The following is a 27780-nucleotide window of genomic DNA, read 5'->3' as shown; positions in this document are numbered from 1 at the left end:
AGAAATGTATGTTTATAGAATAACCATGAATGTCATGCAGCAGAACATGTGCTCAGCAGCTCTATGTTGTATTTGGGAGTACTGGTATATATATGTGAATCATAGTTAGTGTACTGGTATGTGAATATCCCTGTTAGGGGGTCAGACTTTAGGTATTTTATTTAGTTGACGTAATCCCAGTCCTCATACTAACGTCACAATATCACATGATGAGGGTGTGATAGCCCCAGTCTATAATCCCCTCTCACACAGTTCAATAGTTCATCTGGATCCACAACAAAACACTAATCAAAAGGACCCTTATAACACACACATACCTCCCATCACAGGTTCACACACATCAGACAGCTTTAGCCTCACACCCTTTATTCAGTGAACTGGTCAACATTCCACAGTTGGGATGGTGCTGCCTTCCTTCCTACAAACGTCTTCTTCAAAAACATGTCAAAAGATATTCAAAATGGAAAAGAGATTGCTGGACACTCCTGACTTAATATGCATAGACCTTCACTTTATGGACTTCCCGGTCTTCACATTCTCTTTTTCTGTTGTAGTAATAGAATGTGTTGTCTCGACGCTGAAGCTTTTTCACAAACCCAGTCTCAGGCCACCTGTCGATCTAAGACAAAGAAGCAATGCCACAGTGACACATTCATCTTGTAGTGAACCAACTGTCAGTGGCAATGCTTTTAGCCAGTGATAAGGATTCATTTAAGTTGTTTACCAAGTCAACTTGCTTTACTTGTTTGTATTCCAGTTCATCTCTGTAGCCTGCCTGTTGGAATCTGTATAAGTTCTCCACCTCGTCAGTCCATTGTTTGGCTCTGCTCATGGACTTTGGCGTTGCGTTGCCATCTAAGTAGGCTGCACAAGACATTATGCTGCAGAGAGGATGTCCACAGGCGACCTACAGGAGCAAATAGTGGGCTCAGTTAGACAAGTTCAAGTATCTCTATATACTGACATGGCAGTCATGGACACTGAAATACATAAAGGAAAACTAAATAAACAATAAAACACCATTTTAAAAGAATGGCAATTACATAGTAGGTTATATGGGGAGGGGCATCCTGAATATGAATTAGGTGGCAGAAGTAGGGTAAGGCTGATTTTCTATTTCTCCCCGTCCTCCTGTCCTGGGGGATAGAGAGCAGATGGGTGCAGCAGGTGGTTCTGCCTACCACTTGTAAGATAGCCAGTCTCGATACAGGAAATAGTAGAGGGGAGAGCAGGCAGAACTGCTCTCTTAATTCTTACACACTAACCATCTTATTGCCGAAAACATTTTATCTATACATTTCTTAAGCTGATTTCAGTTTTAATATTCGTGCCCGAAACCAATCGAATTGAATTTGCACAGTAACGTTGCCAAACGTACAGTAGCTAACTAGCTAACGCCAATATTTGAATTAAACTTGCTAGCACTAGCTTCAGGCTATGATATAATATAGAAGTCACAGTTAGAAAATAGACTGAATCTGGCTAGCTAGCTATACATTTGTTTCTCAATTTGATTAAGTAGCTGATACCACATGTTACTTACAGCTGAACGGGGCAAAACTCACAGATCCAAGAGATGATGACGAGGAGGCTTGTCTTTAGTTGCCTAGCAACCCAATATTCCTTCCTCCCTTCCCTCCTTCCTTCCTTCTTCTTCTTCTTCTTCTTCTTCTTCTTCTTCTTCTTCTTCTTCTTTAACAATGTGTTGTTATGGTAATTGTCTACTGGTAGCACAGATATATGCTAGCAACCCAACCTTCCTTCCTTCTTCTTCTTCTTCTTTAACAATGTGTTGTTATGGTAATACTGGTAGCACAGATATATGCTAGCAACCCAACCTTCCTTCCTTCTTCTTCTTTAACAAGGTGTTGTTATGGTAATACTGGTAGCAAAGATAAATGCTGGCAACGTAGTTATTGTGAGCAGGTTTAAATTCAGATACAATGCTGACAGTGGAAACGTTTTGGCTCCCATCCACTAGGTGGCTTAGCTAACGGCAGCTATTCAAGTATCCTGACCAAAATGCGCCGAAATGTCAGCTAGTCAACGAGTGGGTTGAAGTTGAGGAAATTATTGGAGCTAATCTTCAGTCCAAATGAGTTCGTTCGCGGGTCGCATGAAGGAGTATCCCAACATGTCGCTGGATCGGTTTGACAGGGAGAATCTACATGCAAGGGCTTATTTTTTATCTCACTGCCACAAAGGTAAAGAAAGACTCTTTGAGATACAGTGAGAGCCAAACAGCAGTTAGCTAAAGATACCTAGCCAGTATGTGCTCTTAACTGGCACACAGTGGACATGTAACTAGCTAACGTTAGCTCTACTTACATCATGTATTTTCTGCAGATCACATGAAGGGGCTGAAGGGGCCTCTATTGAAAAGAAAGCTGAAATTCAGGTGATATCACGTTTTATTTTGATGGTGTGAAAGTTCAGTGAAACAAAGGATGGCTAACTGATGTTGAAGGTCTAACGTTACTGTCTTTGTTCCAGTCTGACAGTCAAACTGTACTGTTAATTTGTTCCAGTCTGACAGTCAAACTGTACTGTTCATTTGTTCCAGTCTGACAGTCAAACTGTACTGTTCATTTGTAACTAAGGAACTGTTGCTGAGCAATCCAAAATATGCCTTCTGGGAAGATCACATAGTAAGTAGTTAATTGTCAAAAATCTTAGTTATGGACCTATTGCTAGGCAAAATTTGTTTTGTGTAATTTTGATGTGCTTCTGTTTGTCTAGGTTGCTTTGGAACTGGAGAGTCCCACACTAATCACTTTAATAGACGAGGCTTCAGGAGAGGTACGACACCGGTTCATCATTACAACATATATAGGGTCATAAGGGCTGATCGCTGTTAGTTTGCTATATGACTGACTCTTTGATGACTGATATTGTGTGTGGGTGTGTGTCCACAGAAAGAAGAACTTGTGGTGACTCTGCTTCCTGCAGGTCACTGTCCAGGCTCGGTCATGTGAGTATTGTGTGTGCGTGCATGTATGTGTGCTTATGTGGTATCACCTAGCTTGTGTTTGTGGTATCACCTAGCTTGTGTGTGTTTCTGGTAATATGACGTATCACCTAGCTTGTGTGTGTTAGTTAGACTTGGGTGATATACTGCGTTCTGGGGTATTTAGAAATAGCGACAGTGTGATATTTTTGGGGGTGAGGGCCCTCTAACGCTCTGAGCCTCGCGGGGGTGCATGCTACGCCACTGTTTCTAACTATCATTTCCCTAGCTAAGATGTACTGACTAAATGATCTCAGGGGTGCAACTCAATATTACAAAGGTGAGTGTACAAACAATAAGAACACCTTCCTAATATTGAGTTGCCTCCCCCCCCAATTTGTTGGGGCGTGGACACTACAAGATGTCAAAAGCTTTCCACAGGGAAGCTGACCCAATGATTCCCACAGTTGTGTCAAGTTGGCTGGATGTCCTCTGGGTGGTGGACCATTCTTGATACACAAAGGAAACTGTTGAGTGTGAGAAACCCAGCAACGTTGCAGTTCTTGACTCAAACTGCTGCGCTTGGCACCTACTACCATATGCCATTCAAAGGCACTTAAATCTCTTGTCTTTCCCATTCACCCTCTGAATGGCACACATACACAATCCATGTCTCATTTATCTCAAGGCTTAAAAATCCTTCTTTAACACGTCTCCTCCCCTTCATCAACACTGATTGAAATGGATTTAACAAAGTGACAGTAATACGGGATCATAGCTTTCACCTGGTCAGTCTGTCATGGAAAGAGCAGGCGTTCTTAATGTTTTGTGTACAGGCGCACCGGTTTGCGTCAAGAACAGTTTCCCGTGTGTATCAAGAACTAGTACTGTGTTATTTGTATATATTAGTACCAGTCAAAGTTTGGACACCGACTCATTCAAGGAGTTTTCTTTATTTTCACTATTTTATACATGTATACATTATACATATATACATTATACATATATACATTATACATATATACATTATACATGTATACATTATACATATATACATTATACATGTATACATTATACATATATACATTATACATTGTAAAATAGTGAAGACATCAAAACTATGAAACAACACAATCAAAAAAGTGTTAAACAAATCAAAATATATATTTTAAATTCTTCAAAGTAACCTGCCTTTGACAGATTTGCACACTCTTGGCATTCTCTCAACCAGCTTCACCTGGAATGCTTCTCCAACAGTCTTGAAGGAGTTCCCACATATGCTGAGCACTTGTTGGCTGCTTTTGCTTCACTCTGCGGTCCAACTCATCCCAAACCATCTCAATTGGGTTGAGGTCTGTTGATTGTGGAGGCCAGGTCATCTGATGCAGCACTCCATCACTCTCCTTCTTGGTCAAATAGCCCTTCCACAGCTTGGAGATGTTTTGGGTCATTGTCCTGTTGAAAAACAAATGATATTCCCCTAAGCGCAGACCAGATGGGATGGCGTATCATTGCAGAATGCTGTGGTAGCCATGCTGATTAAGTGTGCCTTGAATTCTAAATAAATCACAGACAGTGTCACCAGCAAAGCACCATCACACCACCTCCTCCATGCTTCACGGTGGGAACCACACATGCGTAGATCATCCGTTCACCTACTCAGCGTCTCACAAAGACACGGCGGTTGGAACCAAAAATACAAAATTTGGACTCATCAGCCCAAAGGACAGATTTCCACCAGTCTAATGTCCATTGCTTGTGTTTCTTGGCCCAATCAAGTCTCTTCTTATTATTGGTGTCATTTAGTCGTGGTTTCTCTGCAGCAATTTGACCATGAATGCCTGATTCGGGGTGGCAGGTAGCCTAGTGGTTAGTGTTGGGCCATTAACCGAAAGGTTGGTGGATTGAATCACCGAGCTGCCCCTGAACAAGGCAGTTAACCCACTGTTCCCCGATAGGCCGTCATTGAAAATAAGAAGTTGTTCTTAACTGACTTGCCTAGTTAAATAAAAATGAAAAAAATCACGTAGTCTCCTCTGAACAGTTGATGTTGAGATGTGTCTGTTACTTGAACTCTGTGAAGCATTTGTTTTGGCTGCAATTTCTGAGGCTGGTAACTCTAATGAACTTATCCTCTGCAGCAGAGGTAACTCTGGGTCTTCCTTTCCTGTGGTGGTCCTCATGAGAGCCAGTTTCATCATTGCGCTTGATGGTTTTTGCGTCTGCACTTGAAAAATGTTCAAAGTACTTTACATTTTCTGGATTGTCTGACCGTCATGTCTTAAAGTAATGTCGATCATTTCTCTTTGCTCATTTGAAATGTTCTTGCCAAAATATAGACTCTTTTACCAAATAGGGCTATGTTCTGTATACCACCCCTACCTTTTCACAACACAACTGATTGGCTCAAATGCATTAACACTTAACAAGGCACACCTGTTGATTTAAATGGATTCCAGGTGACTACCTCATGAAACTGGTTGAGAGAATGCCAAGAGTGTGCAATGCTGTCATCAAGGCAAAGGGTGGCTACTTTGAAGAATCTCAAACTTTTTTTGGTTTCTACATGATTCCATATGTGTTATTTCATAGTTTTGATGTCTTCACTATTATTCTACAATGTAGAAAATAGTAAAAATAAAGAAAAACCCTGGAATGAGTAGATTTGTCCAAATTTTTTACTGGCACTGAGATATATTCATTCATTCATTCGTACCGTATACCCCGTTATGGTACAGGAATGATATGATGGTATGAAAATCTGTATATCTCCCAACCCTAGTTTGTGTGTGTGTGTGTGTGTGTGTGTGTAGGTTCTTGGTAGAGGGGGCCCAGGGTACGGTGTTGTACACAGGAGACTTCCGACTGGCGAAGGGAGACGCCTCCCGCATAGAACTCCTCCACTCTGGGAGCAGGTACACACACACACACATACGTACATACATATACATACATACATACATACATACATACACACAGTGGGGCAAAAAGTATTTAGTCAGCCACCAATTGTGCAAGTTCTCCCACTTAAAAAGATGAGAGAGGCCTGTAATTTTCATCATAGGTACACTTCAACAGGATCAGTCGTCCTGTAAGTAATATATATATATACACAAAAAATAAAGGGAACACTAAAATAACATCCTAGATCTGAATGAATGAAATATTCTTATTAAATACTTTTTTCTTTACATAGTTGAATGTGCTGACAACAAAATCACACAAAAATTATCAATGGAAATCAAATTTATCAACCCATGGAGGTCTGGATTTGGAGTCACACTCAAAATTAAAGTGGAAAACCACACTACAGGCTGATCCAACTTTGATGTAATGTCCTTAAAACAAGTCAAAATGAGGCTCAGTAGTGTGTGTGGCCTCCACGTGCCTGTATGACCTCCCTACAACGCCTGGGCATGCTCCTGATGAGGTGGCGGATGGTCTCCTGAGGGATCTCCTCCCAGACCTGGACTAAAGCATCCGCCAACTCCTGGACAGTCTGTGGTGCAACGTGGCGTTGGTGGATAGAGCGAGACATGATGTGCTCAATTGGATTCAGGTCTGGGGAACGGGCGGGCCAGTCCATAGCATCAATGCCTTCCTCTTGCAGGAACTGCTGACACACTCCAGCCACATGAGGTCTAGCATTGTCTTGCATTAGGAGGAACCCAGGGCCAACCGCACCAACATATAGTCTCACAAGGGGTCTGAGGATCTCATCTCGATACCTAATGGCAGTCAGGCTACCTCTGGCGAGCACATGGAGGGCTGTGCGGCCCCCCCAAAGAAATGCCACCCCACACCATGACTGACCCACCGCCAAACCGGTCATGCTGGAAGATGTTGCAGGCAGCAGAACGTTCTCCACGGCGTCTCCAGACTCTGTCACATGTGCTCAGTGTGAACCTGCTTTCATCTGTGAAGAGCACATGGCGCCAGTGGCAAATTTGCCAATCTTGGTGTTCTCTGTCAAATGCCAAACATCCTGCACGGTGTTGGGCTGTAAGCACAACCCCCACCTGTGGACGTCGGGCACTCATACCACCCTCATGGAGTCTGTTTCTGACCGTTTGAGCACACACATGCACATTTGTGGCCTGCTGGAGATCATTATGCAGGGCTCTGGCAGTGCTCCTCCTTGCACAAAGGTGGAGGTAGCGGGGTTGTTACCCTCCTACGGCCTCCTCCACGTCTCCTGATGTACTGGCCTGTCTCCTGGTAGCGCCTCCATGCTCTGGACACTACGCTGACAGACACAGCAAATCTTCTTGCCACAGCTCGCATTGATGTGCCATCCTGGATGAGCTGCACTACCTGAGCCCCTTGTGTGGGTTGTAGACTCCGTCTCATGCTACCACTAGAGTGAAAGCACCGCCAGCATTCAAAAGTGACCCAAACATCAGCCAGGAAGCATAGGAACTGAGAAGTGGTCTGTGGTCCCCACCTGCAGAACCACTCCTTTATTGGGGGTGTCTTGCTAATTGCCTATAATTTCCACCTGTTGTCTATCCCATTTGCACAACAGCATGTGAAATTTATTGTCAATCAGTGTTGCTTCCTACGTGGACAGTTTGATTTCACAGAAGTGTGATTGACTTGGAGTTACATTGTGTTGTTTAAGTGTTCCCTTTATTTTTTTGAGCAGTGTATATTACTTACAGTATAACTACCAAATACTACTTATCATAGTACAATACATAGAACTCCTCCACTCTGGGAGAAGGTACACACATATACTACTTACAGTATATACAGACAAAATGACTACCAAATACTACATAGAAGTTTATCATATCAGAGCTGTGAAGTGGAGCAGAGCATGCTGAGAGGAGTCTAGTGACAAAGTGCCATCCATCCTGTGTTTTCCCACCAGTTAGCTCTCGTTGTGTTAACCATTGCCAGTGTGCCTCCATGCTGATTCCATCCATCCTGTGTTTTCCCACCAGTTAGCTCTCGTTGTGTTAACCATTGCCAGTGTGCCTCCTTGCTGATTCCATCCATCCTATGTTTTCCCACCAGTTAGCTCTCGTTGTGTTAATCATTGCCAGTGTGCCTCCTTGCTGATTTGTAAGTGTTTATGCACTTGCCCACATTAGTCATATTTTGTGGTTCTGCTAATGAAGTGCCGTGAGCTAGCTACTGCAGGCTTGCTAGATCAGCTTTCAGTGTCATATTATTTTGACATTTAGCCCTGTGTTTGTATAGGATAATGCATCGCGCCGACAAACAAACATCTTTCTGGTAAGAAGAGGGGCGGGGGCGTATGCCTTATGACTAACGTGACATGGTGTGATGAAAGAAACATACAGGAACTCAAATCCTTCTGTTCACCTGATTTAGAATTCCTCACAATCAAATGTAGACCGCATTATCTACCAAGAGAATTCTCTTCGATTATAATCACAGCCGTATATATCCCCCCCCCCCAAGCAGACACATCGATGGCTCTGAACGAACTTTATTTAACTCTCTGCAAACTGGAAACGATTTATCCGGAGGCTGCATTCATTGTAGCTGGGGATTTTAACAAGGCTAATCTGAAAACAAGACTCCCTAAATTTGATCAGCATATCGATTGCGCAACCAGGGGTGGAAAGACCCTGGATCATTGTTACTCTAACTTCCGCGACGCATATAAGGCCCTGCCCCGCCCCCCTTTCGGAAAAGCTGACCACGACTCCATTTTGTTGATCCCTGCCTACAGACAGAAACTAAAACAAGAAGCTCCCACGCTGAGGTCTGTCCAACGCTGGTCTGACCAAGCTGACTCCACACTCCAAGATTGCTTCCATCACGTGGACTGGGAGATGTTTCGTATTGCGTCAGACAACAACATTGACGAATACGCTGATTCGGTGTGCGAGTTCATTAGAACGTGCGTTGAAGATGTCGTTCCCATAGCAACGATTAAAACATTCCCTAACCAGAAACCGTGGATTGATGGCAGCATTCGTGTGAAACTGAAGGCGCGAACCACTGCTTTTAATCAGGGCAAGGTGTCTGGTAACATGACTTAATACAAACAGTGCAGCTATTCCCTCCGCAAGGCTATCAAACAAGCTAAGCGCCAGTACAGAGACAAAGTAGAATCTCAATTCAACGGCTCAGACACAAGAGGCATGTGGCAGGGTCTACAGTCAATCACGGACTACAGGAAGAAACCCAGCCCAGTCACGGACCAGGATGTCTTGCTCCCAGGGAGACTAAATAACTTTTTTGCCCGCTTTGAGGACAATACAGTGCCACTGACACGGCCTGCAACGAAAACATGCGGTCTCTCCTTCACTGCAGCCGAAGTGAGTAAGACATTTAAACGTGTTAACCCTCGCAAGGCTGCAGGCCCAGACGGCATCCCCAGCCGCGCCCTCAGAGCATGCGCAGACCAGCTGGCCGGTGTGTTTACGGACATATTCAATCAATCCCTATACCAGTCTGCCGTTCCCACATGCTTCAAGAGGGCCACCATTGTTCCTGTTCCCAAGAAAGCTAAGGTAACTGAGCTAAACGACTACCGCCCCGTAGCACTCACATCCGTCATCATGAAGTGCTTTGAGAGACTAGTCAAGGACCATATCACCTCCACCCTACCTGACACCCTAGACCCACTCCAATTTGCTTACCGCCCAAATAGGTCCACAGACGATGCAATCTCAACCACACTGCACACTGCCCTAACCCATCTGGACAAGAGGAATACCTATGTGAGAATGCTGTTCATCGACTACAGCTCGGCATTCAACACCATAGTACCCTCCAAGCTCGTCATCAAGCTCGAGACCCTGGGTCTCGACCCCGCCCTGTGCAACTGGGTACTGGACTTCCTGACGGGCCGCCCCCAGGTGGTGAGGGTAGGCAACAACATCTCCTCCCCGCTGATCCTCAACACTGGGGCCCCACAAGGGTGCGTTCTGAGCCCTCTCCTGTACTCCCTGTTCACCCACGACTGCGTGGCCACGCACGCCTCCAACTCAATCATCAAGTTTGCGGACGACACAACAGTGGTAGGCTTGATTACCAACAACGACGAGAAGGCCTACAGGGAGGAGGTGAGGGCCCCGCCTCATACCGCCTGGTATGGCAACTGCACCGCCCTCAACCGTAAGGCTTTCCAGAGGGTAGTGAGGTCTGCACAACGCATCACCGGAGGCAAACTACCTGCCCTCCAGGACACCTACACCACCCGATGCTACAGGAAGGCCATAAAGATCATCAAGGACATCAACCACCCGAGCCACTGCCTGTTCACCCCGCTGTCATCCAGAAGGCGAGGTCAGTACAGGTGCATCAAAGCTGGGACCGAGAGACTGAAAAACAGCTTCTATCTCAAGGCCATCAGACTGTTAAACAGCCACCACTAACATTGAGTGGCTACTGCCAACACACTGTCATTGACACTGACTCTACTCCAGCCACTTTAATAATGGGAATTGATGGGAAATGATGTAAATATATCACTAGCCACTTTAAACAATGCTACCTTATATAATGTTACTTACCCTACATTATTCATCTCATATGCATACGTAGATACTGTACTCTATATCATCGACTGCATCCTTATGTAATACATGTATCACTAGCCACTTTAACTATGCCACTTGGTTTACATACTCATCTCATATGTATATACTGTACTCGATATCATCTACTGTATGTATCTTGCCTATGCTGCTCTGTACCATCACTCATTCATATATCCTTATGTACATATTCTTTATCCCCTTACACTGTGTATAAGACAGTAGTTTTTTGGAATTGTTAGTTAGATTACTTGTTGGTTATTACTGCATTGTCGGAACTAGAAGCACAAGCATTTCGCTACACTCGCATTAACATCTGCTAACCATGTGTATGTGACAAATACAATTTGATTTGGATAATGTCCCTCAGTACTTTGTCTATATACCCTGTAATTATATCATGTACTTTATATGGATATTTCATTCCAAACTGTTTAGAAGTTTACATTTCAAGATCATTCAGTTGTGTGAGGCTCCCCTTTAATCAGTCACGTTGTATAGCCTAGTATTGTCTTGTAGAGCATTACAGCCATGCTATTGAGGTCACGTTGTAGAGCCTAGTGTTGTATTGTCTTGTAGAGCATTACAGCCATGCTATTGAAGTCACGTTGTATAGCCTAGTGTTGTATTGTCTTGTAGAGCATTACAGCCATGCTATTGAAGCCACGTTGTATAGCCTAGTGTTGTATTGTCTTGTAGAGCAATACAGCCATGCTATTGAAGCCATGTTGTATAGCCTAGTGTTGTATTGTCTTGTAGAGCAATACAGCCATGTTATTGAGGTCACGTTGTAGAGCCTAGTGTTGTATTGTCTTGTAGAGCATTACAGCCATGCTATTGAGGTCACGTTGTATAGCCTAGTGTTGTATTGTCTTGTAGAGCATTACAGCCATGCTATTGAAGTCACGTTGTATAGCCTAGTGTTGTATTGTCTTGTAGAGCATTACAGCCATGCTATTGAAGTCACGTTGTATAGCCTAGTGTTGTATTGTCTTGTAGAGCATTACAGCCATGCTATTGAGGTCACGTTGTATAGCCTAGTGTTGTATTGTCTTGTAGAGCATTACAGCCATGCTATTGAAGTCACGTTGTATAGCCTAGTGTTGTATTGTCTTGTAGAGCATTACAGCCATGCTATTGAAGCCACGTTGTATAGCCTAGTGTTGTATTGTCTTGTAGAGCATTACAGCCATGCTATTGAGGTCACGTTGTAGAGCATTAAGCTACTACAGCCATGCTATTGAAGTCGAATAGCCCCCGCGATATTCAACTTTTCAGGGAAGTTAGGAACCAATATTAACAGGCAATTAGGAAAGCAAAGGCTAGCTTTTTCAAACAGAAATTTGCATCCTGTAGCACAAACTCTAAAAAGTTCTGGGACACTATAAAGTCCATGGAGAATAAGAGCACCTCCTCCCAGCTGCCCACTGCACTGAGGCTAGGAAACACTGTCACCACCGATAAGTCCACAATAATTGAGAATTTCAATAAGCATTTTTCTACGGCTGGTCATGCTTTCCACTTGGCTACCCCAACCCCGGTCAACAGACCTTCACCCCCCACAGCAACTTACCCAAACCTCCCCCATTTCTCCTTCGCCCAAATCCAGATCGCTGATGTTCTGAAAGAGCTGCAAAATCTGGACCCCTACAAATCAGCTGGGCTAGACAATCTGGACCCCTACAAATCAGCTGGGCTAGACAATCTGGACCCCTACATATCAGCTGGGCTAGACAATCTGGACCCTCTCTTTCTAAAATGATCTGCCGCAATTATTGCAACCCCTATTACTAGCCTGTTCAACCTCTTTCGTATCGTCTGAGATCCCCAAAGATTGGAAAGCTGCTGCTTTCAAACAAACAAGCAAACAATAAGCTGCACAAGAACTCACTACTGTAATGGTCCAGGTTACAAAGTGGCTTAGTGACTCGTGTTTGCATGTTCTTCACAAAGAGGGCAACAGATGCTACTGAGCCAGATGTCTGTGTCAGGGGAGAAGCTCCAGGTGGTTTCTGATTTTAAGTACCTTGGCATCATACTTGATTCCAACCTCTTTTAAAAAGCATGTGGAAAAGGTCATTCAAATAACCAAATTCAACCTAGATCATTTCCAATTTATATGAAATTGTTTGACTACAGAGGAAGCAAAACTGTACTTCACATCTATGATTCTTCCCCACTTAACATACTGCTTGACTAGTTGGGCCCAAGTTTGCTGTATTAAAACCTATTCAGTCTGTCTACAAACAGGCTCTCAAAGTGCTTGATAGGAAGCCCAATAGCCATCATCACTGTTACATCCTGAGTTGGGAAAATCTTGTGCAATACACCGACGCATGTCTTGTATTGAAGATCCTAAATGGCCTGGCTCCTCCCCCTCCACTCAGTATTTTTGTTTAACAGAAAACCCAGACATATGGCAGCAGATCCACAAGGTCTACAATGAGGTGACTGTATAGGTCCCTTAAGGAAAAGCACCTTTAGTAAATCCGTTTTGTCTGTGAGAGCTTCCCATGTCTGCAATACACTGCCTTCAGACACACAACTGCACCACATATCACACTTTCACAAAATGCATGAAGACATGGCTAAAGGTCAATCAGATTTGTGAACATGGTCCCTAGCTGTGTGTTGCCGCTTTCCATGTTGTCTGTAGCTTGTGATGTGTGGAAACACTTAGTTGCTTTTATGAATTTTGTCTTGCTGGTTTGTGTTCTATCTGTATGCTACGTCTTGCTTGTCCTATGTTGCTCTGTTTGTATGCTACGTCTTGCTTGCCCTATGTTGCTCTGTTTGTATGCTACGTCTTGCTTGCCCTATGTTGCTCTGTTTGTATGCTACGTCTTGCTTGCCCTATGTTGCTCTGTTTGTATGCTACGTCTTGCTTGTCCTATGTTGCTCTGTTTGTATGCTACGTCTTGCTTGTCCTATGTTGCTCTGTTTGTATGCTACGTCTTGCTTGTCCTATGTTGCTCTGTTTGTATGCTACGTCTTGCTTGTCCTATGTTGCTCTGTTTGTATGCTACGTCTTGCTTGCCCTATGTTGCTCTGTTTGTATGCTACGTCTTGCTTGCCCTATGTTGCTCTGTTTGTATGCTACGTCTTGCTTGTCCTATGTTGCTCTGTCTGTATGCTACGTCTTGCTTGCCCTATGTTGCTCTGTTTGTATGCTACGTCTTGCTTGCCCTATGTTGCTCTGTTTGTATGCTACGTCTTGCTTGCCCTATGTTGCTCTGTTTGTATGCTACGTCTTGCTTGTCCTATGTTGCTCTGTTTGTATGCTACGTCTTGCTTGTCCTATGTTGCTCTGTTTGTATGCTACGTCTTGCTTGTCCTATGTTGCTCTGTTTGTATGCTACGTCTTGCTTGTCCTATGTTGCTCTGTTTGTATGCTACGTCTTGCTTGCCCTATGTTGCTCTGTTTGTATGCTACGTCTTGCTTGCCCTATGTTGCTCTGTTTGTATGCTACGTCTTGCTTGTCCTATGTTGCTCTGTCTGTATGCTACGTCTTGCTTGCCCTATGTTGCTCTGTTTGTATGCTACATCTTGCTTGTCCTATGTTGCTCTGTTTGTATGCTACGTCTTGCTTGCCCTATGTTGCTCTGTTTGTATGCTACGTCTTGCTTGTCCTATGTTGCTCTGTTTGTATGCTACGTCTTGCTTGTCCTATGTTGCTCTGTTTGTATGCTACGTCTTGCTTGTCCTATGTTGCTCTGTTTGTATGCTACGTCTTGCTTGTCCTATGTTGCTCTGTTTGTATGCTACGTCTTGCTTGCCCTATGTTGCTCTGTTTGTATGCTACGTCTTGCTTGCCCTATGTTGCTCTGTTTGTATGCTACGTCTTGCTTGCCCTATGTTGCTCTGTTTGTATGCTACGTCTTGCTTGCCCTATGTTGCTCTGTTTGTATGCTACGTCTTGCTTGCCCTATGTTGCTCTGTTTGTATGCTACGTCTTGCTTGCCCTATGTTGCTCTGTTTGTATGCTACGTCTTGCTTGCCCTATGTTGCTCTGTTTGTATGCTACGTCTTGCTTGCCCTATGTTGCTCTGTTTGTATGCTACGTCTTGCTTGCCCTATGTTGCTCTGTTTGTATGCTACGTCTTGCTTGCCCTATGTTGCTCTGTTTGTATGCTACGTCTTGCTTGTCCTATGTTGCTCTGTTTGTATGCTACGTCTTGCTTGTCCTATGTTGCTCTGTTTGTATGCTACGTCTTGCTTGCCCTATGTTGCTCTGTTTGTATGCTACGTCTTGCTTGCCCTATGTTGCTCTGTTTGTATGCTACGTCTTGCTTGTCCTATGTTGCTCTGTTTGTATGCTACGTCTTGCTTGCCCTATGTTGCTCTGTTTGTATGCTACGTCTTGCTTGCCCTATGTTGCTCTGCGTGTGCTCAATGCTCAATGATTGTCTTTATTGTAATTGTTTTTAATAACCTGCCCAGGGACTGCGGTTGAAAATTAGCCAGCTGGCTAAAACTGTCACTTTTACTGAAACGTTGATTAATGTGCACGATCTCTGCAAAAAATAAAATTAACTCAAACATTAAGCATCTCCAATCCAAAATGAAATCTAGAATCGGCTTCCTATTTCGCAACAAAGCATCCTTCACTCATGCTGCTGAACATACCCTCGTAAAACTGACCATCCTACCGATCCTCGACCTCGGCGATGTCATTTATAAAATAGCCTCCAACGCTCTACTCAGCAAATTGGATGCAGTCTATCACAGTGCCATCCGTTTTGTCACCAAAGCCCCATATACTACCCACCACTGCTCTCGTTGGCTGGCCCTCGCTTCATATTTGTCGCCAAACCCACTGGCTCCAGTTCATCTATAAGTCTTTGCTAGGTTAAGCCCCGCCTTATCTCAACTCACTCATCACCATAGCAGCACCCACCTGTAGCAGACGCTCCAGCAGGTATATTTCACTGGTCACCCCCAAAGCCAATTCCTCCTTTGGCTGCCTTCCAGTTCTCTGCTGCCAATGACTGGAACGAATTGAAAAAAGTCACTGAAGCTGGAGACTCATATCTCCCTCAATAGCATTAAGCACCAGCTGTCAGAGCAGATCACCTGTACAGAGACCATCTGTAAATAGCCCACCCAACTACCTCATCCCCATATTGTTATTTTCTTTGCTCCTTTGCACCCCAGTATCTCTACTTGCACATCACTCCAGTGTTAATGCTAAATTGTTATGACTTCACCGCTATGGCCAATTTATTGCCTTCCCTCTCTAATCTTACCTCAGTTGCACACACTGTATGTATATAGATTCTTTTTCTATTGTGTTATTGACTGTACTTTTTGTTTACTCCATGTGTAACATTGTGTTGTTGTTTGTGTGGCACTGCTTTGCTTTATCTTGGCCAGGTCGCAGTTGTAAATGAGAAGTTGTTCTCAACTGGCCTACCTTGGCATGGGCCAACACAGGGCCTGAGGAAAGTATTCAGACCCCTTCACTTTTCCCACATTTTGTTACATGTATCTAATCCATTTTAGAATAATGTTTCCTCTCATTAATCGATACACAATAATTACAAAGCCAAAAGTTTTGTTAATTTTAGCAAATGTATTAAAAGTAAACAAATAACTTATTTACGTAAGTATTCAGACCCTTTGCTCTGAGACTCAAAATACTGTAGAGCTCAGGTGCATCCTGTTTTTATTGATCATCCTTGATGTTTCTACAACTTGATTGGAATCCACCTGTGGTAAATTCAGTTGATAGACAGGTGTGTGCCTTTCCGAATCATGTCCGATGTAAGGTTCCACAGTTGATAGGTAGAGCAAAACCCAAGAGGTTGAAGGAATCCTCCGTAGAGCTTCGAGACAGGATTGTGTCGAGGCACAGATCTGGGGAAAGGTACCAAAAAATATCTGCAGTATTGAAGGTCCCCAAGAACACCGTGGTCTCCATCATTCTTAAATTAAAGAAGTTTGGAACCCACCAAGACTCTTCCTAGAGCTGGCCACCCAGTCAGGGAGGTGACCAAGAACCCGATGGTCGCTCTGACAGAGCTCCAGAGTTCCTCTGTGGAGATGGGTTAACCTTCCAGAAGGACAACCATCTCTGCAGCACTTCACCAATCAGGCCTTTATGGTAGAGTGGACAGATGGAAGCCACTCCTTAGTAAAAGGCACATGACAGTCCGCTTGGAATTTGCCAAAAGGCACCTAAAGGATTCTCAGACCATGAGAAACAAGATTGAACTCTTTGGCCTGAATGCCAAGTGTCACGTCTGGAGAACCAGGTGCCGCTCATCACCTGGCCAATACACTCAGGACCTTAGACTGGGGCGAAGGTTCACCTTCTAACAGACCAACGAACCTAAGCACACAGCCAAAACAACCCAGGAGTGGCTTCGGGACAAGTCTCTGGATGTCGAGTGGCCCAGGCAGAGCCTGGGAATTTAACCCAATCGAACATCTCTGGAGAGACCTGAAAATAGCTGTGCAGCAATGCTCCCCATTCAACCTGACCGAGCTGGAGAGGATCTGCAGAGAAGAATGGGAGAAACTCCCCCAAATACAGGTGTGTCAAGCTTGTAGCATCATACCCAAGAAGACACTAGGCTGTAATCTGACAGAGGTGCTTCAACAAAAGTACTGAGTAAAGGGTCTGAATACTTATGTAAACATATTTTAAAAAATAAAAGTTTTTCCTTTGTCATTATGGGGTATTGTGATGTCATTATGGGGTATTGTGATGTCATTATGGGGTATTGTGATGTCATTATGGGGTATTGTGATGTCATTATGGGGTATTGTGTAGATTGATGAGGGGAAAAACAACTTCCTCAATTTTAGAATAAGGCTGTAACATAACAAAATGTCAAAGTCAAGAGGTCTGAATACTTTGAATGCACTGTATGAGCCCAAACCCGGAAAAAAATAAATGATTGTGCTGTTATACAATACATGACACAAAAAAAGATTTAAGGTGTATTTGGTACATAACTGGTATAGCCTAAATTAAACAAATTCAGAGTTAGCCTACAATTATAGTGAATTTTTTATTTGAATAGTTTAGTGTTTTATGGTCGAGATGGTTTAATGATGCTGAAGATTCACAATATGTGCCCATATTGGGCTGTGGCGGTCATGACAGCGTCTCATGGTAATTGACCGTTAATTAACAAACATGTTTAGCATCTCCAGGCCTCCACACATACAAGCTGCTGATTGGAACATCTACATTTAGAAAAGTTGACCATAATCCACTGATGTTCATGCCCATATTGTAAATCAGCGTCATTAAACCTCCTCGACCCTAAAACTGTCATCCGAGCCCTAACCAGCACACAGGAGAGAACACACCAAGTAAAACCTAGGCAATATACAGTGGTCCTCAGTTCCAATGCCAGACAGTGTGCTGTGTTGTTTCAGGGTGAAAGACATCAAGAGTGTGTATCTGGACTCCACCTTTTACGACCCTCGCTTCTACCAGATCCCCAGCAGGGTGAGTGTGGGATTCTGAGAGCGCTACAGAGAGAGAGAGAGAGAGAGAGAGAGAGCTACACACAGAGAGAGAGAGAGCTACACACAGAGAGAGAGAGCTACACACAGAGAGAGAGAGAGAGCTACACACAGAGAGAGAGAGAGCGCTACACACAGAGAGAGAGAGAGCTACACACAGAGAGTGAGAGAGAGAGAGAGAGAGAGCACTACACACAGAGAGGGAGCACTACACAGAGAGAGAGCTACACAGAGAGAGAGAGAGCACTATACACAGAGAGAGCTACACAGAGAGAGAGCTACAGGGAGAGATCTATAGAGCGAGGGAGAGAGCTACACAGAGAGCTAGAGAGAGAGAGAGCTGCAGAGTGTGTGTGTAGGAGACGTGTCTACATGCTATCCGGGGGCTGGTACAGGACTGTGTGTGTGTGTGTGTGTGTGTAGGAGACGTGTCTACATGCTATCCGGGGGCTGGTACAGGACTGTGTGTGTGTGTAGGAGACGTGTCTACATGCTATCCGGGGGCTGGTACAGGACTGTGTGTGTGTGTGTAGGAGACGTGACATGCTATCCGGGGGCTGGTACAGGTGTGTGTGTGTGTGTGTGTGTGTGTGTGTGTGTGTGTGTGTGTGTGTAGGAGACGTGACATGCTATCCGGGGGCTGGTACAGGTGTGTGTGTGTGTGTGTGTGTGTGTGTGTGTGTGTGTAGGAGACGTGTCTACATGCTATCCGGGGGCTGGTACAGGACTGTGTGTGTGTGTGTAGGAGACGTGTCTACATGCTATCCGGGGGCTGGTACAGGACTGTGTGTGTGTGTGTGTGTGTGTGTGTGTAGGAGACGTGTCTACATGCTATCCGGGGGCTGGTACAGGACTGGGTCAGTAGGAGTGCGTACCATACAGTGTGGCTGAATTGTAAAGCTGCATATGGATATGAATACCTCTTCACTAACCTGGGGGACGAGTTTCACACACAGGTAGGTGACCAACACTTAAAACCTCTTAAGGATCCGCCCCCTTTTTCAATTTCCACCTAAAATGACATACCCAAATCTAACTGCCTGTAGCTCAGGAAGCAAGGATATGCATATCCTGAAGCAAGGATATGCATATTCTTGGTACCATTTGAAAGGAAACACTTTGAAGTTTGTGGAAATGTGAAATGAATGTAGGAGAATAACAATACAAAGAAGAAGAAGAAAAATTGTGCCATTATCTTTAAAATGCAAGAGAAAGGCCATAATGTATTATTCCAGCCCAGGTGACATTTAGATTTTGGCCACTAGATGGCAGCAGTATGTGCACAGTTTTAGACTGATCCAATGAACCATTGCATGTCTTAAAAATGTTGTATCAAGACTGCCCAAATGTGCCTAATTTGTTTATTAATAACTAAGTTCTCAAACAATAGCATGATATTCTTTCACTGTAATAGCTACTGTACATTGGACAGTACAGTTAGATTAACAAGAATTTAAGCTTTCTGACAATATCAGATATGACTGTTCTTGTTACTTACAACCTCATACTAATCGCATTGGCCTACGATAGCTCAACTGTCCCATGGATGGGACACCGATACCTAATAATATTTATTTTAAACACACACTTTGTTAAGCATGACAAATAATGACACATGGTGTGTTGTAGATTCATGTCAAAAGCCTGGACATGTTTAAGAAGATGCCAGAGATTCTGAGTCATGTGACCACAGATCGAGCCACTCAGATCCATGCCTGCCGTCACCCCAAGGTAACGCTGTTACATGCCCCCTTTCTCTTAGAAACCCCTAACCAATGGAAACATGTTGTGGTGTGTAGGATGAGGAGTCCTAACCAATGGAAACATGTTGTGGTGTGTAGGATGAGGAGTCCTAACCAATAGAAACATGTTGTTGTGTAGGATGAGGAGTCCTAACCAATAGAAACATGTTGTGGTGTAGGATGAGGAGTCTTAACCAATAGAAACATGTTGTGGTGTGTAGGATGAGGAGTCCTAACCAATAGAAACATGTTGTTGTGTAGGATGAGGAGTCCTAACCAATAGAAACATGTTGTGGTGTAGGATGAGGAGTCTTAACCAATAGAAACATGTTGTGTGTAGGATGAGGAGTCCTAACCAATAGAAACATGTCGTTGTGCAGGATGAGGAGTTTGTTCCTGCCAGCAGGCTGCCGTGTGGCTCCTCGGCATCAGATGGAACTCCTCTAAACATCATCAGTATCAAACCCTCCACTATGTGGTTTGGAGAGAGAACACAGAGGACTAAGGTTATCGTCAGGTACACACACTCAGAGAAACACACACACACAGAAAAACACATACACATTATCTTACACAGATGTGTAATGTTTTCAGGACAGGTGCCAGTTCCTACCGAGCCTGCTTTTCCTTCCACTCATCCTACTCTGAGGTGAGACACCTGCCTGCCTGCCTATCTGTCTGTCTGTCTGCCTCGGTCTGTGCCTGTCTGCCTCTGTGTGATACTCTTCTCTTCTTCCTGTTTTCAGATAAAAGACTTCCTGTCTTATCTCCAGCCAATCAACATCTACCCCAGTGTCATTCCTATTGGCCGAACTCACGCTGATGTCACAGAGCTGTGAGCCAGTCATCCTCTATACACTGAATGTCTTCTCTACACCCCAACTCCCTAATACGCATTATGCCCCAAACCCCTAATATCCCAACCCCCTAATACCCATACCCCAACCCCGTAATACCCCAATTCCATTATTCCCCAACACCCTAATACCCATACCCCAACTCCCTAATAACCCAACCCCCCTAATACTCCAACCCCAAATACCCATACCCCCTAATACCCATACCCCAACCCCCCTAATACTCCAACCCCCCTAAAATACATTTTTGGGATAAAAAGCCAACTCTGCTCCTTCATTCATTGAAACAGATGGCTCATTCATCGCAACCTACTTGAATTACTTTTCATTGGCAAGATAAGCAAACGTAGGGATGACATGCCAGCAACATACACTGACACTACACATCCAAGTATATCTGACCATATTATGAAAGACAAGAATTGTACTTTTGAAGTCAGTGTCTAGGAGGTGATTATTGTTGTCTATCAACAACGACAAACCACCAGGGTCTGACAATCTCGATGGAAAGTTACTGAGGATGATAGCAGACGATATTGCCACTCTTATTTGCCACATCTTCAATCCAAGCCTACTAGAGTGTGTGTGCCCTCAGGCCTGGAGGGAAGCTAAAGTCATTCTGCCACCTAAGAATAGTAAAGCCCCCTTTACTGGCTCAAATAGCCGACCAATCAGCCTGTTACCACCAACCCTTAGTGAATAAATGGTGTTTGACCAGATACAATGCTATTTCACCCTAAACAAATTGACAACAGACTTTAAGCATGCTTATGGAGAAGGACATTCAACAAGCACAGCACTTACACAAATGCCTGAAGATTGGCTGAGAGAAATTGATGATAAAATGATTGTGGGGGCTGTCTTGTTAGACTTCAGTGCAGATTTTGACAAGATTGATCATAGTCTGCTGCTGGAAAGACATGTGTTATGGTTTTACACCCCCCGCCGCTATAATGTGGATCAAATCAAATCAAATCAAATTTATTTATATAGCCCTTCGTACATCAGCTGATATCTCAAAGTGCTGTACAGAAACCCAGCCTAAAACCCCAAACAGCAAGCAATGCAGGTGGAGAAGCACGGTGGCTAGGAAAAACTCCCTAGAAAGGTCAATACCTAGGAAGAAACCTAGAGAGGAACCAGGCTATGTGGATGAAGAGTTACCTGTCTAACTGAACACAGAGGGTATTCTTTATGGAAGCCTCTCCAACATAATCCAGGTAGAATCAGGCATTCTCCAGGGCAGCTGTTTAGGACCCTTGCTGTTTTCAATTTTTACTAACGACATGCCACTGACTGAGTAAAGCCTGAGTTTATGTATGCGGATGACTCATTATACACATCAGCTACTACAGCGACTGAAATGACTGCAACACTCAACAAAGAGCTGCAGTTAGTTTCAGAGTGGGTGGCAAGGAATAAGTTAGCCCTAAATATGTCTAAAACTAAAAGCATTGTATTTGGAACAAAACACTCACTAAACCCCAACTAAATCTTGTAATAAATCACGTGGAAATTGAGCAAGTTGAGATGGCTAAACTTCTTGGAGTAACACTAGATTGTAAACTGTCATGGTCAACACATGTTGATACAACAGTAGCTAAGATGGGTAGAAGTCTGTCCATAAGAAAGCTCTGCTCTACCTTCTTAACAACACTATCAACAAGGCAGGTCCTACAGGCCCTAGTTTCTACCTTCTTAACAACACTATCAACAAGGCAGGTCCTACAGGCCCTAGTTTCTACCTTCTTAACAACACTATCAACAAGGCAGGTTCTACAGGCCCTAGTTTCTACCTTCTTAACAACACTATCAACAAGGCAGGTCCTACAGGCCCTAGTTTCTACCTTCTTAACAACACTATCAACAAGGCAGGTTCTACAGGCCATGGTTTCTACCTTCTTAACAACACTATCAACAAGGCAGGTCCTACAGGCCCTAGTTTCTACCTTCTTAACAACACTATCAACAAGGCAGGTCCTACAGGCCCTAGTTTCTACCTTCTTAACAACACTATCAACAAGGCAGGTTCTACAGGCCCTAGTTTCTACCTTTTTAACAACACTATCAACAAGGCAGGTCCTACAGACCCTAGTTTCTACCTTCTTAACACTATCAAAAAGACCGGTCCTACAGGCCCTAGTTTCTACCTTAACAACACTATCAACAAGGCAGGTCCTACAGGCCCTAGTTTCTACCTTCTTAACAACACTATCAACAAGGCAGGTCCTACAGGCCCTAGTTTCTACCTTCTTAACACTATCAAAAAGACCGGTCCTACAGGCCCTAGTTTCTACCTTCTTAACAACACTATCAACAAGGCAGGTCCTACAGGCCCTAGTTTCTACCTTCTTAACAACACTATCAACAAGGCAGGTCCTACAGGCCCTAGTTTCTACCTTCTTAACAACACTATCAACAAGGCAGGTTCTACAGGCCCTAGTTTCTACCTTCTTAACAACACTATCAACAAGGCAGGTCCTACAGGCCCTAGTTTCTACCTTCGTAACAACACTATCAACAAGGCAGGTCCTACAGACCCTAGTTTCTACCTTCTTAACACTATCAACAAGGCAGGTCCTACAGGCCCTTGTTTTGTCGCACCTGGACTACTGTTCAGTCGTGTGGTCAGGTACCACAAAAAAGGACTTAGGAAAATTGCAATTGTCTCAGAACAGGGAAGCATGGCTGGCCCTTGGATGTTCATAGCTGTCTGTCTAAACTACTAGCACACAGCTAGGACACCCATGCATACCCCACAAGACCACCAGAGGTCTCTTCACAGTCCAAGTCCAGAACAGACTATGGGAGATGCACAGTACTACATAGAGCCATGACTACATGGAACTCTATTCCACAGTACTACATAGAGCCATGACTACATGGAACTCTATTCCGCAGTACTACATAGAGCCATGACTACATGGAACTCTATTCCACAGTACTACATAGAGCCATGACTACATGGAACTCTATTCCACAGTACTACATAGAGCCATGACTACATGGAACTCTATTCCACAGTACTACATAGAGCCATGACTACATGGAACTCTATTCCACAGTACTACATAGAGCCATGACTACATGGAACTCTATTCCACATCAGGTAACTGCACAGTAGTACATAGAGCCATGACTACATGGAACTCTATTCCACATCAGGTAACTGTACAGTACTACATAGAACCATGACTACATGGAACTCTATTCCACAGTACTATATAGAGCCATGACTACATGGAACTCTATTCCACAGTACTACATAGAGCCATGACTACATGGAACTCTATTCCACATCAGGTAACTGCACAGTAGTACATAGAGCCATGACTACATGGAACTCTATTCCACATCAGGTAACTGTACAGTACTACATAGAACCATGACTACATGGAACTCTATTCCACAGTACTATATAGAGCCATGACTACATGGAACTCTATTCCACAGTACTACATAGAGCCATGACTACATGGAACTCTATTCCACAGTACTACATAGAGCCATGACTACATGGAACTCTATTCCACAGTACTACATAGAGCCATGACTACATGGAACTCTATTCCGCAGTACTACATAGAGCCATGACTACATGGAACTCTATTCCACATCAGGTAACTGTACAGTACTACATGTAGCCATGACTACATGGAACTCTATTCCACAGTACTACATAGAGCCATGACTACATGGAACTCTATTCCACATCAGGTAACTGTACAGTACTACATAGAGCCATGACTACATGGAACTCTATTCCACATCAGGTAACTGTACAGTACTACATAGAGCCATGACTACATGGAACTCTATTCCACATCAGGTAACTGCACAGTACTACATAGAGCCATGACTCCATGGAACTCTATTCCACATCAGGTAACTGTACAGTACTACATAGAGCCATGACTACATGGAACTCTATTCCACATCAGGTAACTGATGCAAGCAGTAGATTTAGATTTTATTTAAACCTTATGGAACAGCGAGGACTGTGAAGCATTACAAACATGGGCACAGACACATGTATACACACTAACACACGCACTATACATACACATGAATGTAGTGGTGGTGGAGTAGGGGCATGAGGGCACACAGTAGGCTGTGAAAATGGTATAAACTGCCTTCAATTTGCTGGACCCCAGGAAGAGTAGCTGCTGCCTTGGCAGGAACTAATGGGGATCCATAATAAACCCCAGGAAGAGTAGCTGCTGCCTTGGCAGGAACTAATGGGGATCCATAATAAACCCCAGGAAGAGTAGCTGCTGTCTTGACAGGAACTAATGGGGATCCATAATAAACCCCAGGAAGAGTAGCTGCTGCTTTGGCAGAAACTAATGGGGATCCATAATAAACCCCAGGAAGAGTAGCTGCTGCCATAATAAATACAAATACTTTAGCCGGCCAACCCCCTTACACCCCAGCCCATACTCCCAACACCCTAAAGGCGTCAGCATGCTTCAGTTCGTTGGGTTCAACTAGCTGGGTGACCACGCTAGTTGAACACAGCTAGCTGTACCCGGCTAGCTGAATTCAACACGTGTGCTCCATAAATCCCTTAAAAGACCTTCGCTTGAAAAATGAGAAAAAACATCAATAGTACGGTTTGTCCATTGAGACGCCGTAGCCATTATACACTTCCTCAAAATAATCAGAATTAATTTTGGACAACTCAAGTTGTCAAAATTAGTCGCACAAATTCACATCTAACTAAGATATTTGGTGCAGAAAAAATGTATGAAAACGAGTTCTCTCGTTGAATGACAATGACTTTATTGAAGAATCCCTACTGTTGACGTAGGGGTCAGGACTACCTGACATGATGACTCCTTGCTGTCCCCAGTCCACCTGGCCGTGCTGCTGCTCCAGTTTCAACTGTTCTGCCTTATTATTATTGGACTATGCTGGTCATTTATGAACATTTGAACATCTTGGCCATGTTCTGTTATAATCTCCACCCGGCACAGCCAGAAGAGGACTGGCCACCCCACATAGCCTGGTTCCTCTAGGTTTTGGCCTTTTCTAGGGAGTTTTTCCTAGCCACCGTGCTTCTACTCCTGCATTGCTTGCTGTTTGGGGTTTTAGGCTGGGTTTCTGTACAGCACTTTGAGATATCAGCTGATGTACGAAGGGCTATATAAATACATTTGATTTGGTTGACGTAGGGGTGTAGACTTCGGCTCCGAACTTCAGCTTGCCTTCAGAGAAACATTGTGCCTGAGCAGTCAAAAAACTCTGATGTCCAAAACAAACAAAAACGCCCCAAAATGTTATCATACACTGAACAACAATATAAACACAACCATGTCAAAGGTCTGACTGAGTCACAGTTCATATGAGGAAACCAGTCAATGGAAATGCATTCATTAGACCCTAATCTATGGAGTTCACATGACTGGGAATACAGATATGCATATGTTGGTCATAGGTGCCTTCAAAAAAAAAAAGTAGGTGTGGGTCAGAGAACCAGTCAGTATCTGGCGTGGGTCAGAGAACCAGTCAGTATCTGGCGTGGGTCAGAGAACCAGGCAGTATCTGGCGTGGGTCAGAGAACCAGGCAGTATCTGGCGTGGGTCAAAGAACCAGGCAGTATCTGGCGTGGGTCAGAGAACCAGGCAGTATCTGGCGTGGGTCAGAGAACCAGGCAGTATCTGGCGTGGGTCAGAGAACCAGGCAGTATCTGGCGTGGGTCAGAGAACCAGGCAGTATCTGGCGTGGGTCAGATAACCAGGCAGTATCTGGCGTGGGTCAGAGAACCAGGCAGTGACCACCATTTGCCTAAAGCAGCGTGACACATCTCCTTCAGAGTTGATCAGGCTGTTGATTGTGGAATGTTGTCCCACTCCTCTTCAATGGCTGCGCTAAGTTGCTGGATATTGGGCAGGAACTGGAACACACTGTCGTACAGGTCGATCCCAGACATGCTCAATGGGTGACATGTCTGGTGAGGATGCAGGCCATGGAAGAACTGGGACATTTTCAGCTTCCAGTAATTGTGTACAGATCCTTGCAACATGGGACCGTGCATTATCATGCTGAAACATGAGGTGATGACGGTGGATGAATGGCACGACAATGGGCCTCAGGATCTGTGCACTCATTGTCATTGATAAAACGTAATTGTGTTCGTTGTCTGTAGTTTATGCCTGCCCATATCATAGCGCCCCATAGTGACAGTGGGGTTATGTTCACAACGTTAACATCAGCAAACCACTCGCCCACACAACACTATAAAAGCTATCTGCCAAGTACAGTTGAAATCACGATTCCTCCGTGAAAGCACATTTCTCCAGCGTGCCAAACTGCAGTCAGGTCAAGACCCTGCTGAGGACGACGAGCACGCAGATGAGCTTCCCCAAGGCGGTTTCTTATAGTTTGTGCAGAAATTCTACTGTTTCATCAGCTGCCCGGGTGGCTGGTCTCAGATGGTCCCGCAGGTGAAGAAGTCAGATGTGGAGGTCCTTGGCTGGTGTGGTTACACGTGGTCTGCGGTTGTGAGGCTGGTTGGACGTACTGCCAAGTTCTCTAAAATGACATTGGAGGCGGCTTATGGTAGAGAAATTAACAAATGATCTGGCAATAGCTCTGGTGGATATTCCTGCAGTCAGCATGCCAATTGCATGCTCCCTCAACATGAGAGCTGTGTTGTGTGACAAAACGGCACATTTTAGGCACATAATTCTGTTTAAATCAGCTTCTTGATATGCCACACCTGTCAGGTGGATGGATTATCTTGGCAAATGAGAAATACTCACTAACAGGAATGTAAAATCTATTCACAACATTTGAGAAATATGCTTTTTTTGATGCATTTGGAACTTTTCTGGGATCTTTTATTTCAGCTCCTGAAACATGGGACCAACACTTTACATGTTGTGTTAATATTTTTGTTCAGTGTATGAACTCTACCGTACTGTTTCAGCTGGGAAGCATGCGGATGTCTTAACCCTTAGACCCAATGCTGTTGAATCCATGACAGGACTGGAGAATTTGTGTGTGCACAGTACATTGGGAAAGTATTCAGACCCCTTCACCTTTTCCACAGCCTTATTCTAAAATTGATTAAATGTTTTTTTTCCTCATAACCTGTTTTTGCTTTGTTATTATGGGGGTAAGACATTTTTGCAAATGTATCAAATATTTAAAAAATATCACATTATATAAGTATTCAGACCCTTTACTCAATACTTTGAAGCACCTTTGGCAGAGATTATAGCCTCAAGTC

At 44.0% G+C, this 27780-nt stretch overlaps 1 protein-coding gene and 1 long non-coding RNA gene across 6 annotated transcripts in view; one reads left to right on the top strand and one right to left on the bottom strand.

The window, feature by feature from the left end:
• Positions 1-349: 349 nt before the first annotated feature.
• Positions 350-1949, bottom strand: LOC116361896 (uncharacterized). Its single transcript, XR_004207674.1, has 3 exons — positions 1544-1949; positions 725-907; positions 350-619 (listed from the first exon to the last, which is right to left on the bottom strand). It is a non-coding gene; the product is annotated as an uncharacterized LOC116361896 (long non-coding RNA).
• Positions 1950-2008: 59 nt separating this feature from the next.
• LOC109885293 (protein artemis-like) overlaps positions 2009-27780 on the top strand; it is a 28520-nt gene continuing 2748 nt past the window's right edge. The window contains exons 1-12 of one of the 5 annotated variants that reach the window (XM_031816236.1): positions 2009-2204; positions 2347-2398; positions 2601-2648; positions 2740-2799; positions 2916-2971; positions 5761-5862; positions 17858-17930; positions 18763-18903; positions 19577-19678; positions 20070-20206; positions 20284-20338; positions 20436-20524. In XM_031816236.1, coding sequence (XP_031672096.1) covers positions 2970-2971; positions 5761-5862; positions 17858-17930; positions 18763-18903; positions 19577-19678; positions 20070-20206; positions 20284-20338; positions 20436-20524 — 701 coding nt within the window. In that variant the 5' untranslated portion in view covers positions 2009-2204; positions 2347-2398; positions 2601-2648; positions 2740-2799; positions 2916-2969. Of the gene's footprint in view, positions 2205-2346; positions 2399-2528; positions 2649-2739; positions 2800-2915; positions 2972-5760; positions 5863-17857; positions 17931-18762; positions 18904-19576; positions 19679-20069; positions 20207-20283; positions 20339-20435; positions 20525-27780 lie in introns of all 5 variants that reach the window. The other 4 variants (XM_031816232.1, XM_031816233.1, XM_031816237.1 and 1 more) reach the window with 4 other exon arrangements.

This window comes from Oncorhynchus kisutch, unplaced genomic scaffold (genome assembly GCF_002021735.2).
Source record: "Oncorhynchus kisutch isolate 150728-3 unplaced genomic scaffold, Okis_V2 scaffold767, whole genome shotgun sequence".
Classification (NCBI taxonomy): Eukaryota; Metazoa; Chordata; class Actinopteri; order Salmoniformes; family Salmonidae; genus Oncorhynchus; species Oncorhynchus kisutch.
The sequence above is the reverse complement of the archived record's forward strand: the minus strand, read 5'-3'. Positions and strand labels throughout refer to the sequence as shown.